Source organism: Podarcis gaigeae (assembly GCF_964106915.1).
Source record: "Podarcis gaigeae genome assembly, chromosome: 6".
Classification (NCBI taxonomy): domain Eukaryota; kingdom Metazoa; phylum Chordata; class Lepidosauria; order Squamata; family Lacertidae; genus Podarcis; species Podarcis gaigeae.
The window spans coordinates 11,374,077-11,392,298 of record NC_139682.1 but is presented as its reverse complement, the minus strand read 5'-3'; the positions used below and the strand labels follow the sequence as shown (position 1 = coordinate 11,392,298).

Here is an 18,222-nt window from a genome sequence, read left to right as displayed (position 1 = left end):
GCAGGAGGCCGGGCAGGGAACAGGAACATTGGAAGGACTGAAGCCAACAACGACGTTGCTCCCGCAACCTGGGACCGGGCTGACTGACCTTTATCTTCTTCTAAGGCCAGGGGCGGTCCTGGCCCCCAGGAGCCCCGCCTCCCCTGGCCTTAAGGCGAGCACTCCTCCTGGGAGCAACCAGTTCCCTTCACCTCTCTGCCCTAAGCCTCTGCAGTTCAGGAGAGGCTGAAGGGTTACTGGGCCCCGGAGGAGGCTTACCTGTAGATACTGAGTCCTCAAGCACCTCTGGGGCCAGAATGGTTTCACCTGGTGCCTGCTCCTGAGGATCTGACACAGGTGCAGGCTCCTCAGAATCTAGGCCTTGCCCCAGTTCAGCCGGCCCTGGAGGCGGGGACTCCTGTGCAGGCTGGGATTCCTCTGGTTCAGCCTCTGAATCGGAATCCCAGGCCATCACACCTGATCATTGACCACGCTGGTAGGGACTGGTCGGAGTTGGGAGTCCAACAGTCTAAAGGACTACAGGTTTTCCATCTCTGAGTTAAAGGATCTCAAGTAGCTGGACCTCCAGTAGTTCTGTCTCCAGAGTTGGTGGCAATATGCCTTGGAATACCTGTTGCAGGTGGAGAGAATGGTCCTACGGTTGTGGGCTTCCCAGGGGCAGCTAGTTGGCCACTATGAGAACAGGATACTGAACTAGATGGGTCTTTGGAATGATCTAGCAGGGTCCTCTTATCTTCTGATGTCATGGGAAATATCTCTGGCCTAATGACAAACCTAGACAGCATCTTGAAAAGCAGAGACATCACCTTGCCAACAAAGGTCCGTATAGTTCAAGTTATAGTTTTCCCTTTAGTGATGTATGGAAGTGAGAGCTGGACCATAAAGAAGGCTGATTGCCAAAGAATTGATGCTTTTGAATTATGGTGCTGGAGGAGACTCTTGAGACTCCCATGGACTGCAAGAAGATCAAACCTCTCCATCCTTAAGGAAATCAGCCCTGAGTGCTCACTGGAAGGACAGATCCTGAAGCTGAGGCTCCAATACTTTGGCCACCTCATGAGAAGAGAAGACTCCCTGGAAAAGGCCCTGATGTTGGGAAAGATGGAGGGCACAAGGAGAAGGGGACGACAGAGGATGAGATGGTTGGATAGTGTTCTCGAAGCTACCAGCATGAGTTTGACCAAACTGCGGGAGACAGTGGAAGACAGGAGTGCCTGGTGTGCTGTGGTCCATGGGGTCACGAAGAGTCGGACACAACTAAACGACTAAACAACAACAACAAGATGACCATGGCATACCATTACCAGTTAGAGCAGATGAGGCTGACCTTAGATGGACCAGTATTCCGACTCAGTTGAAAGAAGCTCTGCAAGAAAGGTCTTCAACAGATGTGAGCAAATGCTAGGTGATTTGCTTGGAGGATCTGCCCGTGTCCCCTAAAGTTGTGCTGCCTGTGATTTACAGCTCGGGAGAAATGCCCATCGTTGACAGCAATATCTAATGGCAAAAGCCTGATGTGAAACAAATGATGGGCAATTGGTGCCTCAGGACAAAGAGCACCGTCTGATAAACTGCAACTCGGCAGTGTGCAGTGCTGGGAGAGAGCCCCCTGACCCTGGGCTGCTTTCTGAAGGCAAAGCACAGATGTGATGGGGTTGTCCAAGCAATCATGCACCCAGCAGGGTGTTCTGATAACCTGTAATATCCGCCACAATCTGGGTGTATTGTGCAACTCAGGCACTCCGGAAAGAGGGCAGCTTTAACACACAACAACAATTTGAAGCGAGAAAATATGTAGTTTCCTGCTCAGAAAGCAATTGCAAGGGAGGATTTTCCCAAAGACAGCAGAACAGTTATGTTCTTTAAAAACACACAGAAAAGAAACAAACAGGATTCAGCCAAAGGGAAGCAGGATCTGCAATCCACTCCAATTATTTATGCATTGTCGTTTTTGCAACACCATCAATGCACATTGCAGGGTTTTTCTCACACACCCTTTTTGAGATCTCATTTGCAGGCTGTGTAAAGGGTTGGGACTCTTCAGGGGACAAATTTTGGGGTGTTGGGACAAAACCTACCCGAGATCCAGTAGCTCTCAGCTGCCACTGGAAGCAGCTGCAGCAGGAAAGCTTCAAGTGTCAGTTGCCCCACCCCTAAAAGCTGAATGAACTGCTCCTTTTTTTTAATTAAGCCCCTGTCAAATTGAGGCAAAACTTTTGATATTGCATACATTCAGCCTTGCTGAACATAACACTCATTAGGGCAAGGATGGTGAAACAGTGGCTCTGCAGATGTCGTTGGACTACAACTCCCCTCATCTCTTAGGATAGAGGTGAATTTCATTCAGTCTGGGTTTTAAAGTGCACTGACCTAATTCATAGCTTCCAGGCTTGTAACAATCAGCTAACAATCAAATTGCACAGTCTGAATTTTGCAATGAAGTTTTTGTTTTAATGCATGCAATGATGCATAGGTTTTGGTGGGGGAGGGAGACAATGTGCACAATATGTATTTTGGGGAAAATGCATAGAAAATGCTTATTTTAAGGGCAAGTGCAAACAAAAACAGGTAACAGTATAAAGGAGAATTTTTCGCAACTGTTAAAAGAAATCCTCAGAAAACAGGACAGAACAGACTTGTGACTGAAGGCACACAAAACTGGATGACCACAAGTCTCCATGCCTGTATTAGGGACTTATGGGAGTGGAGTCAGAGGTAGATTTTGAGGAGGGTGAGCTGTTCTATTACACTGGGCATGGAGCCTTGGGGGAACCACAGGGGGTACCACAGCAATGATGTTGAATTGAAGGCAAGAGGCAGGGGTGCCAAATTTTGGCATTGCACAGGGTGTCTCTGAAATTTGAAATTTTGGTCTGAGCCTAAAACCGTAGCTACATGAGCTACCTGAGACTCTGTAGGTGTGCATCTCCAGGCACTTAAAGACTTTTGCAGAGGGCCTTCTCGGTAGTGGCACCCGCCCTGTAGAACACCCACCTACCAGATGTCAAAGAGAAAAACAACTACCAGACTTTTAGAAGACATCTGAAGGCTGCCCTGTTTAGGGAAGCTTTTAATGTTTAATAGATTATTGTATTTTAATATTCTGTTGGAAGCCGCCCAGAGTGGCTGGGGAAACCCAGCCAGATGGGCGGGGTATAAATTATTATTATTATTATTATTATTATTATTATTATTATTATTATTATTAATCCCCCCTTGTATAATGCATTTCTATATGTTACTTTCACTGATGCATGCATTTCTACTCCCATTTTTTCTGTAGCATGTGCATTTTATGCACACATTACTTGGCTGGAGAACAGTAAAACCTGGAGGAGTGTGAGTTTCAAAGGATGGCCGCATTTCCCTTAGCCTATTGCAGCCTTTCTCAGACCTGGGTGCCCAGATATTGTTAGACTACGACTCCCATCATCCCTAGCTACCAGGACCAGTGGTCAGGGATGATGGGAGCTGTACTCCAACAACATTTTGGCACCCAAGTTTGAGAAAAGTTGGCATACTGTATCAGAAAGCACAAATGAGGCAGGTTCACCTTTAAATGCGAGCCAAATCGATGTCCTTTCCCATCCCTAACCTGGGGGGGGGGAGGCCCCCTACCAGATCAAGCTGTGTTCCAGATCTTCAAGGCAGCACACCTTAGCTCCCAGACTCCCACACCAACACCAGGAAGTCCACAGAAGCTGCAGGTGTACCATTTGGCAGAAGTGGGTTATGAATATTGCCCAGTTGTATGCTTTCTATCCCAACCTTTCTGGGTGCAGTTGGATGGCGCAGTCGCAACTGAAGCTGCAGCAGGAACGCTGCCATGCTTCTCAACGAAACTCAAATGGTGAAGTGCCTCTCTCCTGCTTTCTCTCTCTCTTTTTTTTAATTAAGTAAAAGAATGTGTGCTGAGGGCTGTGCATCCCCCCCTTTTGTGTGTGTGTGGGGGGGAGCCACCGTCTTTTGTGTCCTTTCGGAAAGCGCTTGGCAGGCAAAGGGAATCTGTTTACAAAAACGAGCGGAGCTGGTAAAGTTCAGGTTCGTGTTTGGATTCAGCCCCAGCAAACCGACGCTGACACGGTGCCAGGCGCATCGAGCTGCCAAACAGTTCATCTCAAATTGTAAATTAAAGGAAGGTGTTGTGGGGCGGGGGGAGAAACGTATCAGGATGCTTCTGTGTGCCTCTTTGGCGATTTGATTTTGTTAACCCCAGCCCCCAAACACTTTGGCTGTCGTGCCTATGGGTGTATGTTTGCTTATTTTCTCTTAGTGTCCGGAGGGTGAGTGGGGAAAGCCAAGGATTTAGTTGGCACAGCAAAAAGCTAAGGTTGATGGAGCAAAACAAAGCAAAATAACAGGAGGTTCATCCCAAGTGCTTCATTTCATAGGGGCTGCTGGGAGACTGGAAGAAAAGAAAGCAGGGAAGCTCAAGTGATCTATTGTAAAAATAAAAATATGCATTTTGAGGATTGGTGGGGATGAGGAATGAAGTGCCTCGGAACTGCTTGTTATTCCCTAAATCAAAGCATCTGCCCTAATCTGATGCTTTGAAGACCACATCTCAAACTGCCGGGGATTTTTCTCTGACCTCCCATCTGGTTGAGTGAGAGGGCAGGCTGGGGAGAGACCTTGCTGGATCTCTTTTAGCTAAATACTGCATGCTATTGCATGCCAGCCATCAAAGACCATCAATTTCAAAGCACCGCTGCATGTCATCCATCTAGCAAATGCTGTCAGAAACCAACAACCATATATAAGCCCTGCTGTTAAACATGGCAGGCTGCCTGGTTCAGCTAGCAAACATGTGGTGAATATTTGAATATTCAAAGAGACTTTATGTCAAAATTTACAGCTTTTGGAGCAAATCCATTTCAGTTCTGATGCCTGTCATGGACATAATAAACGGCCAGGCCTTCAGCTGTCTGTCTAGATGTGGGCAGTTCATATTTTACCTAATTTTATTCACCTCTGAAGCATTGCTGTTACCATTTGCTTGCAAAGCTTACATCTGCAGCCAGCCTCCTGTACATATATTGATGTCTGAAATGTTCAGTTTTATAAATATATTAGCAAACGCCTGTGCTTTTCCAAATAAAAATAAATCGTTAGTGCTACAATGGCAAAACGGGAGACTTTTTTCTTTTCTTTTTTCTTTTTACTGACAAATTGACTGTACTGGGATTTATTTACTTCATACTCCAGTCATAATTAAAACACACAGCCCTATCGGAGGTAGCTCCTACAGCTTGAACTTTGTTCTCCGAGAGACGGAACACATTGATTAATCCATGAGGTCATTTGGGCCAACTTATGCAGAGTTAATCATGGAAAGCCCTGCAACAAGGCCAGAAGCTGTGTGGGATTATTTATTGGCAGGTAGGAAAGCACCCAGGCTGGCCTGAGCGAAGGCAAAAAGAGCTTCCCTGCTAGCTGAAACCTTTAATTGCAAAGCATCTCATTAGTTTATCGGTAAACCTGATGACTCTAATGAGAAGGTGGTGTGATTCCACGTGCCACGCTCCAGGACCATAGACGGGTTATATAGCCTACTGGGGTGTAAATTGTGTGGTCTGATAACCCACGGAGCACCTTATCTCCTTTGCAGACTCACCCATAACGAAGGAGGCTGCAATTGCCTGCCGGGAAAGGTGCAGCCGGGATAACCATTTAATGCAACCTTGCTGCTGCATAAGAGTAGCTGTAAGGATGCGATAAGCCTGGTCAGCAAAAAAAAAAAAAAAAAAAAAAAAAAAAAAGGAACTTAAGGAAAGCATGTTTGAGCACCGGTGATGAATGGTTTAAAAAATAATAATCCTAGGGCTGCAACAAAATGTTACAGTGTGGCATGTTCTAGTTTTAGGTTTTCAGGCAGCCATATTAAATGTGGAATTATTTGTTTTGGGGTTGTAAATAGAATCAAGAACTAAAGGGGAATTGTCCGGGGAAAAAAGGGGGTTGGGGGAGAGCTGATGTATTTCCCAAATCTTCTAACCCACCTTTTGATTGAGGTGGGTTGGAATACAGAATATCCCTCAGGCAAGCACGAATAGCATGTATGCTTTTCGAATGGTTCTGCTGCAAAGAGCTAACACTTCTGAATGGAGCCTTTAAACATGTGTCAAGCTAGCACCCTGTTATGTACTGAGCTGAACCCTAGAACGAAAGGATGCAGAATGCAGCAGTGTGATTGGTCCGCAGGAGCCACCCAGTCCAGCTCCAGGTGGAAGTGAATCAGCGACCTGATTGGCCTACAGGAGCAGCCCGGAATTAGCCAATCATGCGGGGCCCATTGTGTAAATAATGTATATATAGCTAGACGTTTTGGGGAACGTTTCATTCATTGCTACTATGAGCTGAATAAAGAGCATGAAATTCACACTCAACTCTGAGTATCGTATATTTCACACCCTTTTAAGCTGGATCACTTTTTTTTTTTAATTCCATGCCTTCTTATTGCTGTAATGATTGCGCTGCAATCGCACAGTCACCCCCTTGTTGTGAAGCACTAATTAATACAGAAAACCTAGGGGTGGACTCACAGGTACAGTACGGTAAGTTTACAATTTATGCACATTCAGCTTGTGCACATTCAGCTATATGCACTTGGCAAAAAAATGAAAGAACAAAAAGGGGTAAGAAAGGGGGCCAGCATCTGGGAAAAGGACTTTGGCAACCCGACCTGTCACTGCACCCAATGTCTTCTGACTGCACAATTTGGGCCTTAGACACGACCCCCAGAATGTAACCGCCGCAAGAGTTGAGGACTTACTGAACGTGTGAGTACCTCAAAGTATGTAAGGCAGTGCTGGATTTAGAGAGGAGAACCATCAGGAAATCTATTTGGCAGTGGCAAATTTTGGCCCTGTGTAGGGTGCCATTTTGTGAGAGGTTTCCAAAGTATGCCCCTGCTTAAGGGTGGATGGCATGGAGAGCAGTGCAGGTGAAACTGAGCAGTTGCCGAAAGTAGACATCGAATGTCATATCATAAAGCAAAAGTGAGTTGTCAGCTGCTCAGAGGCTTAGTGAGGGCAGATGGCCAGGCAGAGTGGTGTCCTAGAAGTTCTCCTGTAGCAACCTCTGGCCTAGATCCATTGTGCATATGCTAACATTGTGTTTAAATATGGTATGTCGTGAGACAGGCTTGTAAATATTCACTTACCTGGATTTCAGTGGTTAGCAAGAATCATCTCCAGACCACTAGACAATGGATCTTTATACAAATTGGCTCTTCCCCTCATTCTAAGCCACAAATGACTGTCATAGATATATGCATAAGAGCAGGTAGGTTAGAAAGTGTTTTTTCGTCTGGTTGGGGGGGGGGAAACCTTAATAAGGTGTCTAACCTACTGCAACGCAATGGTTTCCATCTCAAAATTGTCCCAGTGTGTTCGTTTTCCATCTGACCGGATGGATTTTATATTCCAGTGAGGCAGAATGATTGATCCTAAGCATATCAGCCTTTTAGAATCTACAGCGAATGCTTCCATTATAGGGCAAAGGATGGAGGACATAAAACCAAGCAAACACCTAACTCAGGCTGTGATCCTAACCATGCCTCTCCAAATGTGGGTCCTGTTGAATTCAATGGGGCTTACTCCAGTTAAGTGGGGTTAGGTAAAGGTAAAGGGACCGCTGACCATTAGGTCCAGTCGTGGGTGACTCTGGGGTTGCGGTGCTCATCTCGCTTTATTGGCCGGCGTACAGCTTCCGGGTCATGTGGCCAGAATGACTAGGCCACTTCTGGCGAACCAGAGCAGTGCACGGAAACGCCATTTACCTTCCCGCCAGAGCGGTACCTATTTATCTACTTGCAATTTGACGTGCTTTTGAACTGCTAGGTTGGCAGGAGCAGGGACCAAGCAATGGGAGCTCACCCCGTCGCGGGGATTCGAACCGCCGACCTTCTGATCGGCAAGTCCTAGGCTCTGTGGTTTAACCCACAGTGCCACCCACATCCCTAAGTGGGGTTAGGACTGCAGGGTAAATAGCAGTTCTATGTGGAGAAAGGAGGCTGCTTTAACCAGCATATTCAGAATGAGTTTGTCCCTGCTTGCTGCTATAGGTCATCTTTTTGGAGCGGGGACAGGGGTTCCATCTAGTCTCTATGGAAGTCATCCTCTCCAGGGTGCTCTTACTCCCATCCCAAATGTGAGAGATAAGTCTTCTTCCTTTAAGCAACATCTGTTTGAGTCAAACTGGTTTCAGGCAAATGGGGGACGTTGGGAGATGGGTAGATTTAGGGCGAGTAAGAAGTCCTTTGTTGGATTTAGCTGTCTAGTTTCAGGATTTTACTCTCCAACAGCAGTCCTCCCAGATGTCTTTGGAAGCCAGGGTGTCAAGAATATGGTTTTCTGGGCTGATGGAAGGCTCTTGAATCCAGCAGAATCTGCCATCAGCAGAAGAGAGAGGAAAGGAATTGTTGCCTGTACCTTCTGCTATCCACCCCTTAGCCTCTCCCCCCCCCCAAAAAAAATCCAGTTCCATGGTTTGGGGGGTCCTTAGAACACTGTGGAAGGTAGGACAGGAGGAATCAGGAGAAACTGTGTCAAATAAGACCACTGATCTTTGATAATTGGATCACCCCATCTCCTCCCATTACTGCTTTATATGAATACGCACACCAGATTCCCTAAAGTATCCAGGACATAAACAGATACATACAGCTGTTCGTATGACTATAAAAATGCTTGTACATTGCTACTTACAAAATTATGCTGCAGTAATATTGCATCACATGGGGCTTAACTCTCTTATATGTTATCTATGTATAATATATTGCGTATAAGTTTGCATATAATTAGTCGGGCTTTTAAAATAAAATAAAAATGGCAATATGTGAGCAGCTCAAAATTAAGTGGGTTCTTGATGAAAGAGGTGGTCCAATGCAGGAAAGGCTCAATCAGGCACACAATTCTGTGCAGAAATCCTTTAAAAGCAGTTTCCTCCTCCATCCCTAATTGGGTCACCATAATGCTTTCTCTTATTATCTCCGATGCAAGTCTAAATTAGATATTTCTGGTTCCTGCAGTTAAAACAATAGGCCACAGGTGGTTCAATTTCTTATTAGCAGCACAGGACCTATTGTTCTCAGCCTTGGAGCTGGTACAACCTAGTTTAATCGAAGCGTGCTTTATGATAACAGCTGCACTTTATCATGCTATTTGTATCCCATGCATTGGTTTTAGCTTCATTTGAATAAATATCCAAAGCTAAATCATGGTCCTGTTTTGCAAACCCGTGACATATCGGGCAAATATTGTTTAATAATTCCGGAAAAAATTGGTGAGCCAAAGAATGATCTTCTCAGACCATCAGCATAATGTCCGCTATTGACTTCTCCAAAAGAGAAAAATTGACTTGAGACAAAGTTGATGTGTAAACTGCCTTGTTTTGCCCTAAGTACTTTTCTGTTTGCATGTAAGGCTAATCGTATTCATTAGAAAGCTTCTGGCATGCAGTTTACTAAACAGATATTGACGAAGGCAGAAGATTCATTGACTCGAGAGTGAGAGAGCTTAACCAAGGAGATATAATTGGTTAAATTTCTTCCAGATTTTCAATAGTCTTGATTAGAAAGGAGTAAACATAGCAGTTGTTCACATCTCCTAAGCAAATGTGCTTTACCAATCGAGAGCTGGAGTTGTGCATTCCCTGTCTATATATATTCAAGAGCTTAGATTGCCCATTTACAAGCACGGCAAGGAAACTGTCCAACCATAGCAAGGAGCATGTTTCAGGCTGGGTGAGGATTTGAGAGACAGCAGTGGAGCTGTCCAGCCAGAAACTGCAGCTGAAGTCTGTTGTTATTTAGTCGTTTAGTTGTGTCCAACTCTTCATGACCCCATGGACCAGAGCACACCATGCACTTCTGTCTTCCACTGCCTCCCACAGTTTGGTCAAACTCATGCTGGTAGCTTCGAGAACACTGTCCAACCATCTTGTCCTCTGTCGTCCCCTTCTCCTTGTGCCCTCCATCTTTCCCTACACCAGGGTCTTTTCCAGGGAGTCTTCTCTTCTCATGAGGTGGCCAAAGTCTTGGAGCCTCAGCTTCAGGATCTGTCCTTCTAGTGAGCACTCCATTCCTTCAGAATGGATAGGTTTGATCTTCTTGCAGTCCATGGGACTCTCAAGAGTCTCCTCCAGCACCATAATTCAAAAGCATCAATTCTATAGCTGAGGTCTAGACACAAGCAGATGTTGCATAAGGATGCTGCCTTATACTGAGCCAGACTATTGGTCCATCTAGTTCAGTATTGTCTGCACTGACTGGCAGCAACCCTTCAAGATTTCACACAGAGATCTCTCCTAGCTGTACCTGGAGAGGAGATCTGCCAGGAATTGAACCTGGGACTATGGCTGATATTGTTGGGTCCCATGATAGTTATACCAGGGTGGATAAAAGGTAAAGGTAAAGGTACCCCTGCCCGTACGGGCCAGTCTTGACAGACTCTGGGGTTGTGCGCCCATCTCACTTAAGAGGCCAGGGGCCAGCGCTGTCCAGAGACACTTCCGGGTCACATGGCCAGCGTGACATCGCTGCTCTGGCGAGCCAGAGCCACACACGGAAACGCCGTTTACCTTCCTGCTGGTAAGCAGTCCCTATTTATCTACTTGCACCCGGGGGTGCTTTCGAACTGCTAGGTTGGCAGGCGCTGGGACCAAGCAGCGGGAGCGCACCCTGCCGCAGGGATTCGAACCGCCGACCTTTCAATCGGCAAGTCCTAGGCACTGAGGCTTTAACCCACAGCGCCACCTGCGTCCATCAGGGTGGATACTTATTTATTATTACTTATCTATCCTACCTTTCCTTCAAGGAGCTCAGTGTGGTGTACTGCTTCTCTCCCTCCCCATTTCCTCCTCACTACAACCCTGGGAGGTAGACTAGGTTAAAAGAAAGTTTCTGGTCCAAGGTCACCCCATGAGCTTTGATGCTGAGTTGGGATTTGAGCCCTAGTCTCTAGCACTCTAAGTGCTTTGCTGTGTTGACTCAGTTGGTATCTGGACTTATTACAGGTTCTGTTGGCCCTTGTGTTTGTTTCTCTGAGTCTGGTTCACTCTGTGCCCTATTTTTTTGTGAGGAGCTGCTTTAGGGTAGGAGACTACAGTGGTACCTCGGGTTAAGTTCTTAATTCATTCCGGAGGTCCGTACTTAATCTGAAACTGTTCTTAACCTGAAGCACCACTTTAGGTAATGGGGCCTCCTGCTGCTGCCACACCGCTAGAGCACAATTTCTGTTCTCATCCTGAAGCAAAGTTCTTAACCTGAAGCACTATTTCTGGGTTAGCGGAGTCTGTAACCTGACGCGTATGTAACCTGAAGCGTATATAACCCGAGGTACCACTATATCTAGAAACCAAGCCTTACAAGGAACAGTTGAAGGAGCTGGGTATGTTTAGCATGGAAAAGAGGAGACTGGAAGGAGATATGATAGCCATCTTCAAATGTCTCAAGGGCTGTCGCATGGAGAAATCTTGTTTTCTCCCGCCCCAGAAGGTACCAATGGCTTCAAATGACAAGAAAGGAGATTCCAACTAAACACCAGGAAGAACTTTCTGACAGTGAGAGCTGTTCGACAGTGGAATGGACTCCCTCAGAAGGTGGTGGACTCTCCTTCCTTGGAGGTTTTTAAGCAGAGGTTGGATGGCCATCTGTCATGGATGCTTTAGCTGAGATTCCTGCATCACAGTGGGTTGCACTAGATGACCCTGTCCCTTTCAACTCTACAATTCTATGATTCTACCTGTAGACAAGAACAGTTTTTACCACCCATAGGGTATGAAAGAGATATCACTTTTTCCAGCTTGTGTTTTGAGTGGTGTTGACTGGAAGCTAAAGGGGACAATAAGTGGTGTATATTTTATTTTATTTTATTTTATTTTATTATTTATTTATTTACTTACTTACTTACTTACTTACTTATTTACTTATTTAATTTAATTTAATTTATTTAATTTTATTTATACCCTGCCCTCCCCGGCCAAGACCGGGCTCAGGGTGGCTAACATCAGGTATAAAAACAATTGATTAAAATACAACTTAAAAACAAGATTAAAATGCAGCCTCATTTCAGTGGAAGCCCAGATCAAAAACTGTTTGGGGGGAGAAAACGTCAAATCTTCACCAAGGCCAAATATCCAGACTGGTCCTACGTGGGGCAGAAAAGCCAGGGAAGTCCACAAATAGGGGTTCCATCACAGAAGGAAAAGGATCAGGCTGGTTCCAAGCCAAAGGCCAGGCGGAACAACTCTGTCTTACAGGCCCTGCGGAAAGAAATCAGATCCCGCAGGGCCCTGGTCTCATGAGGCAGAGCGTTCTTTCATTTTATCTTCTGGGTCCGTCCTTTAGTAGATTCCTCCTTGGGATTAGACTGGTCTTGCTGATCTAGGGAAAGGCAGGTTCAGTTCTGCATGGTTGAGTGGGGCACCCTGTGACTTCTCCACCAATGCCTGCCTTCCAGCTGTGCGGTGGCAAGCCCTGGCCTTTGCAGCTGGTCAGGGGAAAGGGAGAAGGAAAAACACTGTGGCAGAGTGTCTGTCCCGGGTCCAGTGCCTGACATCTCCAGGTAAGGGCTGGAAAAACCCACTGTCTGAAACCCTAGAGAGTTGCTAGTAGTGCAGTCAATGCTGAACTAAATGACTCAGCCTAAGGCAGCCTCCTATGTGATGTGGATCACAGATTTTATTGGCTGCATCCTTTCTCTCCTCCATCACCTGGATGTCATATCGGTAGCCATTGGCATATTGCTGAGACACTTTGTGCGTCGGTGGTTTTCCCATAACCTGATGGGCCTGAAATAATAAACAAAAGGTTATTTTTTTACACTGGTGCTAAACTTCAAATATACTGTATTTTTCCATGTATAAGACTATATTTTTCCTAAATTTTTGAAGTTTAAAATAAGGGGTCATCTTACACACAGATAGCGCACAGTCATTTTCTTAATTTTGAGTCACAAAAATTTGAGTCACATGGAAAAATACAGTAATAGCCTATTGCTGACTCAATAGTTTTTGTGTTAAGAGGAAGCCAGGAGATGATTGCCAACTAGTTTTCCAAGTGCAATAAAAAAAACAAAACCCAACCACCAAGATTCTACCTGCAAGAAGGGTGCATTTAGAGGTGATAAAAATTTCATGGAGCTAAATGTGTTCTCCCAGGCAAAAGCAGAGCTAAATCCTATCCTTTGAGTTTTTGTGTCTTCCGTTAAACTCTACATCATTAGCTCTTTGTAATCCGTACAATCCAATCCCAGGAGAGTGGCAGGGAACTAAATGTCTTGTGTTTACTTACAAAATAAAAAGCCTTCTGCTTCTACTGGGATGAGTATCACTTAATTCAGGCGCTGGGTTGCATCACAGGCTGGGTGAGCAGATACATGGCTGAAAGTGTAGGCTCAATTTTTTTCCAAGACAGAATAAGGAAGCAGGCCTTCTTTGGAGAAGGCTTAGAATTGTGGAGTTGGAAAGTATCTGAAGGGTCATCTAGTCCTACCCCCCCCCTGCAATATAGGAAACACGGCTCCTTGCACCTCGTTTTTGTGATGTACCGTATTTTTCCGTCTAGAAGACGCCTCCATATATAAGACGCCTCCTATTTTGGGGGACTCAGATTTAAGAAAACGGGGGGAGATGTCCGCCGTGCATAAGACGCACCCAAATTTTGGGCATTATTTTTTAGGGAAAAAACTAGTCTTATACATGGAAAAATATGGTATGTTTCCCCGTTCTGTATATTCAATCTATCATAATTCTAGTTCAGCATTCCAATTCTCCTGTGAGTTTGAATAACCACTGATCCAACATTCACCACCCAGATCATTTTTACTTCTCTCTCTCGCTTTCTTTTTAAAAGAAAAATACAGAAGGTCATAGAATCATAGAATTTAAAGACCTCCAAGGAAGGAGAGGCCACAACCTCCCGAGGGAGACCATTCCACTGTCAAATGATGGGTCTCCTGCCCCTTTCTCATCTCATTGCACACTGAGAGAGCACCCTACAGTGAACGTAGCTTATTATTTATTTATTTATTTATTTATTTATTTATTTATGCTGCTTATTTCAATGGATTCAAGGAAGATTGGGAGAACTCAGGCTCATTGTTCATGCCTGTTCTAGCAAACTATGGTATACCTGACCTGGAACATCAGTTCTAAAGCGGGTCAGCATACAGTGGCTATGTGACCTTCCTTACAGATATTAGTCCTCTATTTGAAGAATTGTCAGAGGACAGCATTCTGTTTAATGGAGCAATTCATTTAAAGGACTAACATGCCAAGTCCAGATTAAAAATAAAGAACTCTGAGAAGGGAGAGGAAGAAAGGCCTTAAACTGCCCGTCAGCAGTTAGTACCTGGGCAGCAGATGGAGCAGCACACATGCCATATTATGGGATGTATCGTGTTTGTATTTAACTTATAGTCAACATTTATAAATTTGTGTATACACCCATAAATTAGCACTTGCAAATCTGTGTCCCCCCCTTTTTTTCTGCTGATGTGAATTTATCATATTTATATTTCACAACAAGTATATACCGTTTGATTAGAATACAGCCTACAAAAAGAATAAAACAATAAAATTATTGTTGAAGAACCATAAAAACAACGATTTAAGATCTTCAAAAGGATAATTAAAATCACCAAAAAGCTAAAACCAGATTAAACCACATGGCATTTTCTACATGTCTAATCAGAAAGGTTTTTACCAGGTGCTAAAAAGAGTACTGTGAAGGCGCTGAACTGATTTCATTAGGCAGGGAGTTCCAAAGATGGCTGTCTAAGTGCAGGGTGCCAACTTGAATCAAATATGGGGGAGCAGGTAACCCTGCCCCACATAATCGATCACATGATGCTTTGCACGAACACTATTTGAATTGCAATGCCTATCAATTTTGGGTGGCTCGGCTCCCTCAAATATTTTATTGGGAGTGTGAAGACCCCTTGGCCCCTAGGAGTTGGCTCCTATGTCTATGTGGGGTAGGAACTCTTCTGCAGGGCCTGTAAGACAGAGCTATTCCACTTGGCTTTCAATTTGAACTTAGCCTGATCTTTTATTCCCCTTCCTTCCCTCCCTCTCCCCTTTTTATGAAGATTACCAGCTCTGGGATGCCACAGTTAATTCTTCCCTGGTCTCCTCACTGGCCCAAATAGGACTAATTTAGCCAGTTAGCCCTGGTGATCATCTAATATTTATTGGATGGATTTCCCCCTAAATTGATTTTTGAATTCTGAATTTATTGTTATTCACGTTTGATGTTGTTTTTTTGTTGCATCAATTAAGTGTTTTAAATTTGTTGTTAGCCGCCCTGAGCCCGGTTTTCTGAACCGGGAAGGGCGGGGTATAAATAAAAAATTATTATTATTATTTATTATTAAATATTTGGGTCTGGCTGTTAGCTTGGTAGAACAAATGCTTCATAAAGGAATGATTCAGAAATGCACAACTATGGAAAGGCTGTGTTCTTTCGCACACTTCTTGAATACAACATGCGGCACATGAGCGAATTCGCTGGACTGCTCAATTCATCACCTGGGTTGCCTTCCCCCAATTTGACACCCGCCCTCCCTTCACAGAGCAAGCAATTAAAAATGATGAGGGTAAAGGGTTAAACCGAAAACTCCAGCTAATGAAGGTACTATGCCCGTTTTCTCTCTGGGGGGCATTTGATGTGCCTTCTGACATAAGCTTCTGATAAGCATCAGTGAAGCGTTCCACGGGCTGATACGCACATATATTTTTAAACACGGTTTCCCCTCTCCCCAACCCCCATGTAAAATTGATAAAATGCAAAGCTCTGCTGTTTATCTCGAACCCTAATTACAGACGCCGCAGCCTTTGAACGCTAACTGTCTACAGTGGTTCGTGAGACTTTAGGCTGGTCAAAGGAACGTAGATCTGAGTCTGGGGAGATCTGAGCTTTGAGTAAAGGCAGCCATATCCCACCCCCCACCCACTTTCTTCTTTAATTCAAAAGTTGCTTCCCTTGCAAATTGCAGCCATTCTCAGCTTTCTAAATAGAATTATGCCGCTGTAAAAGGTCCTTGTAGGTCATGCAGCCCAATCTCCTGTCCGGAGCAAGAATTAGAGCGCAGGATGCGAACACAACATCCCCTAAAGCCAGGAGAAAAGTAATTTCACCAGTGTCCTGTGATTTAGAAGAAAAAGAGTTTACACCCATTAAGATTGATTGCTAGCTTTCTTTTCAAGGCAAGCTATTGTGTTTATTACAAGGCTAGCACCGTTGCTTTAGCTCATAAGAAGCAGTGTCTACACCAGGTAATAATAAATAATAAATTTTTATTTATACCCCGCCCTTCACAGTTCAAAAAACCGGGCTCAGGGCGGCTAACAACAAATTTAAAACACTTAATTGATGCAACAAAAAACAACATAAAATGTGAATAACAATAAATTCAGAATTCAAAAATCAATTTAGGGGGGAAATCCATCCAATAAACATTAGATGATCACCAGGACTAACTGGCTAAATTAGTCCTATTTGGGCCAGCGAGGAGACCAGGGGAGAATTAGCTGTGGGATCCCAGAGCGGGTAATCTTTATAAAAAGGGGAGGGGGAGGGAAGGAATGGGAATAAAAGATCAGGCTAAGTTCAAATTGAAAGCCAGGGAGAATAGCTCTGTCTTACAGGCCCTGCGGAAGGAAGTTAAATCCTGCAGGGCCCTGGTCTCATGGGACAGAGCATGACAGAGCAGGGCCCTGGTCTCATGGGACAAAAGTCCCAGCTCCTGCTCTGCAAAATGAGCATGAAGGTTCTCAGTTGCAGCAAGGCAGTATTTCGAAGTAAGTGAAGCAATGCACATTGCTATCTAAAGAGGGAGCCCCCCTCCTTCAGACCGCAGAGTCTAGAATTAAGTTTAAAATTACCTAATTGCACAAATGTCACAGCAGGGATCAGACCAAAAGGTCCTTGCACCTGAGTGCTATCCCAGTCATAAGAGAGATGGCCTGGCTCCTGTTTGCAGAATCCAAGCCTCAAACTTGGATTCATCTGTCAGTTTTGGTTACTCTCTGTTTCTCATTTTTTTTGCAATCTTACATTCAGCTCCTCCGATTCAAAAACTTTTTTAAAAGCCCTCATTGAAAGTTGTGCGCATTTGCCTGTTTATTCCCCCCAACATTTGTGCAAGCATCGTCCCCTGATATGATGCATTCTGACATTATTTTCACAAATAGACACTGTGTGTGTGAGTGCGTGCGCACACATGCACAATTTCCCCTAGCATATGGCATTTTTGTACACATTGTTGTTCTCTCTGGAGAACTGTGTTGCAAAATTCCAAGTGCAACTCCTGGTGGGCAGGTGCATTTATTGATTGGGGAAATCCAAATTAGATAGGTCCGTACTAAAATGCAAACTGAACCAAAATGCAAACTCCCCCGTCTCTATTTGAGTCTGCTACACCTTGCAAAGATATAGAAAAAGAGCCAGACCAGGTTTGGGTAAAATCCCTTCTTGCTTTTGTTTGTTTGTTTGGCAATATAATTTGGAATATCTCCAAGAGCAGGTTGTCAATGCTTGCATCCTCTACTGCGTACCCTCCAAGAGTCTTGATTTTCCAGTGACAGTCCCAGAATTATGATGTAGCCTTATGAGGCTTTGCCCTCGGGTGGGAAAAATATTGCACCTGGGAAAGGGAAGTGGGAGTCAACAGACAGTCAAGGAATAGTTTCGGAGAAAAGGCTTTTATTTCTACCATCCATGAACTGGTAGAAGGAGCAAGTGTGATAAGTCACAAAAAGCATGCACGAAATTCACAGTCATGTGCACAAGCATATATACCCCTTTCCAGTTCCCTCCCCCTTTCTCCTCCCTCAGGAGTCCTCTGAGCATGAACAGAGAGCTGTCTTGGGACTATTGGACTCTTCCCAGGAAAGGGGTTTCAGAGTGTTCAGATATGTTTCAATCTTTTGTTCTGGCATGGTTCCCGGACAGAAAGTAAGTTGCAACGTGGTTCTTTAGCAAGGCCAGAAGGCATGAGAAAGGCCTGAGAAACAATGGCCTGTTCTCTACCTTTGTTACAATCTTTTTAGTTACAGCAAGCGGAATGTTTCTGATGCTTAGCTGCTGAGAAAATGATTTTGAGAAGCTTTGAGCCTGCTTTGGTGGGGGGTGACTTCGGGCCTAGGTGAGGTCACCTGTCCTCACCTTCCTTCAATGAAAGCCACCCCGGCTTCTGATATGATCCCAGAGTGTCCCTG

General features: G+C 44.7%; 1 protein-coding gene across 8 annotated transcripts in view; it reads left to right on the top strand.

The window, feature by feature from the left end:
• The window catches only part of CDH4 (cadherin 4), a 796,373-nt gene that overhangs the window by 445,942 nt on the left and 332,209 nt on the right, over positions 1 to 18,222 (top strand). The window contains exon 1 of one of the 8 annotated variants that reach the window (XM_083744193.1): positions 16,752 to 16,803. The exons of the other annotated variants lie outside the window; for them this stretch is intronic. Coding sequence (XP_083600319.1) covers positions 16,761 to 16,803 — 43 coding nt within the window. The 5' untranslated portion in view covers positions 16,752 to 16,760. Of the gene's footprint in view, positions 1 to 16,751; positions 16,804 to 18,222 lie in introns of those variants that run through there. 8 annotated transcript variants of the gene reach the window in all.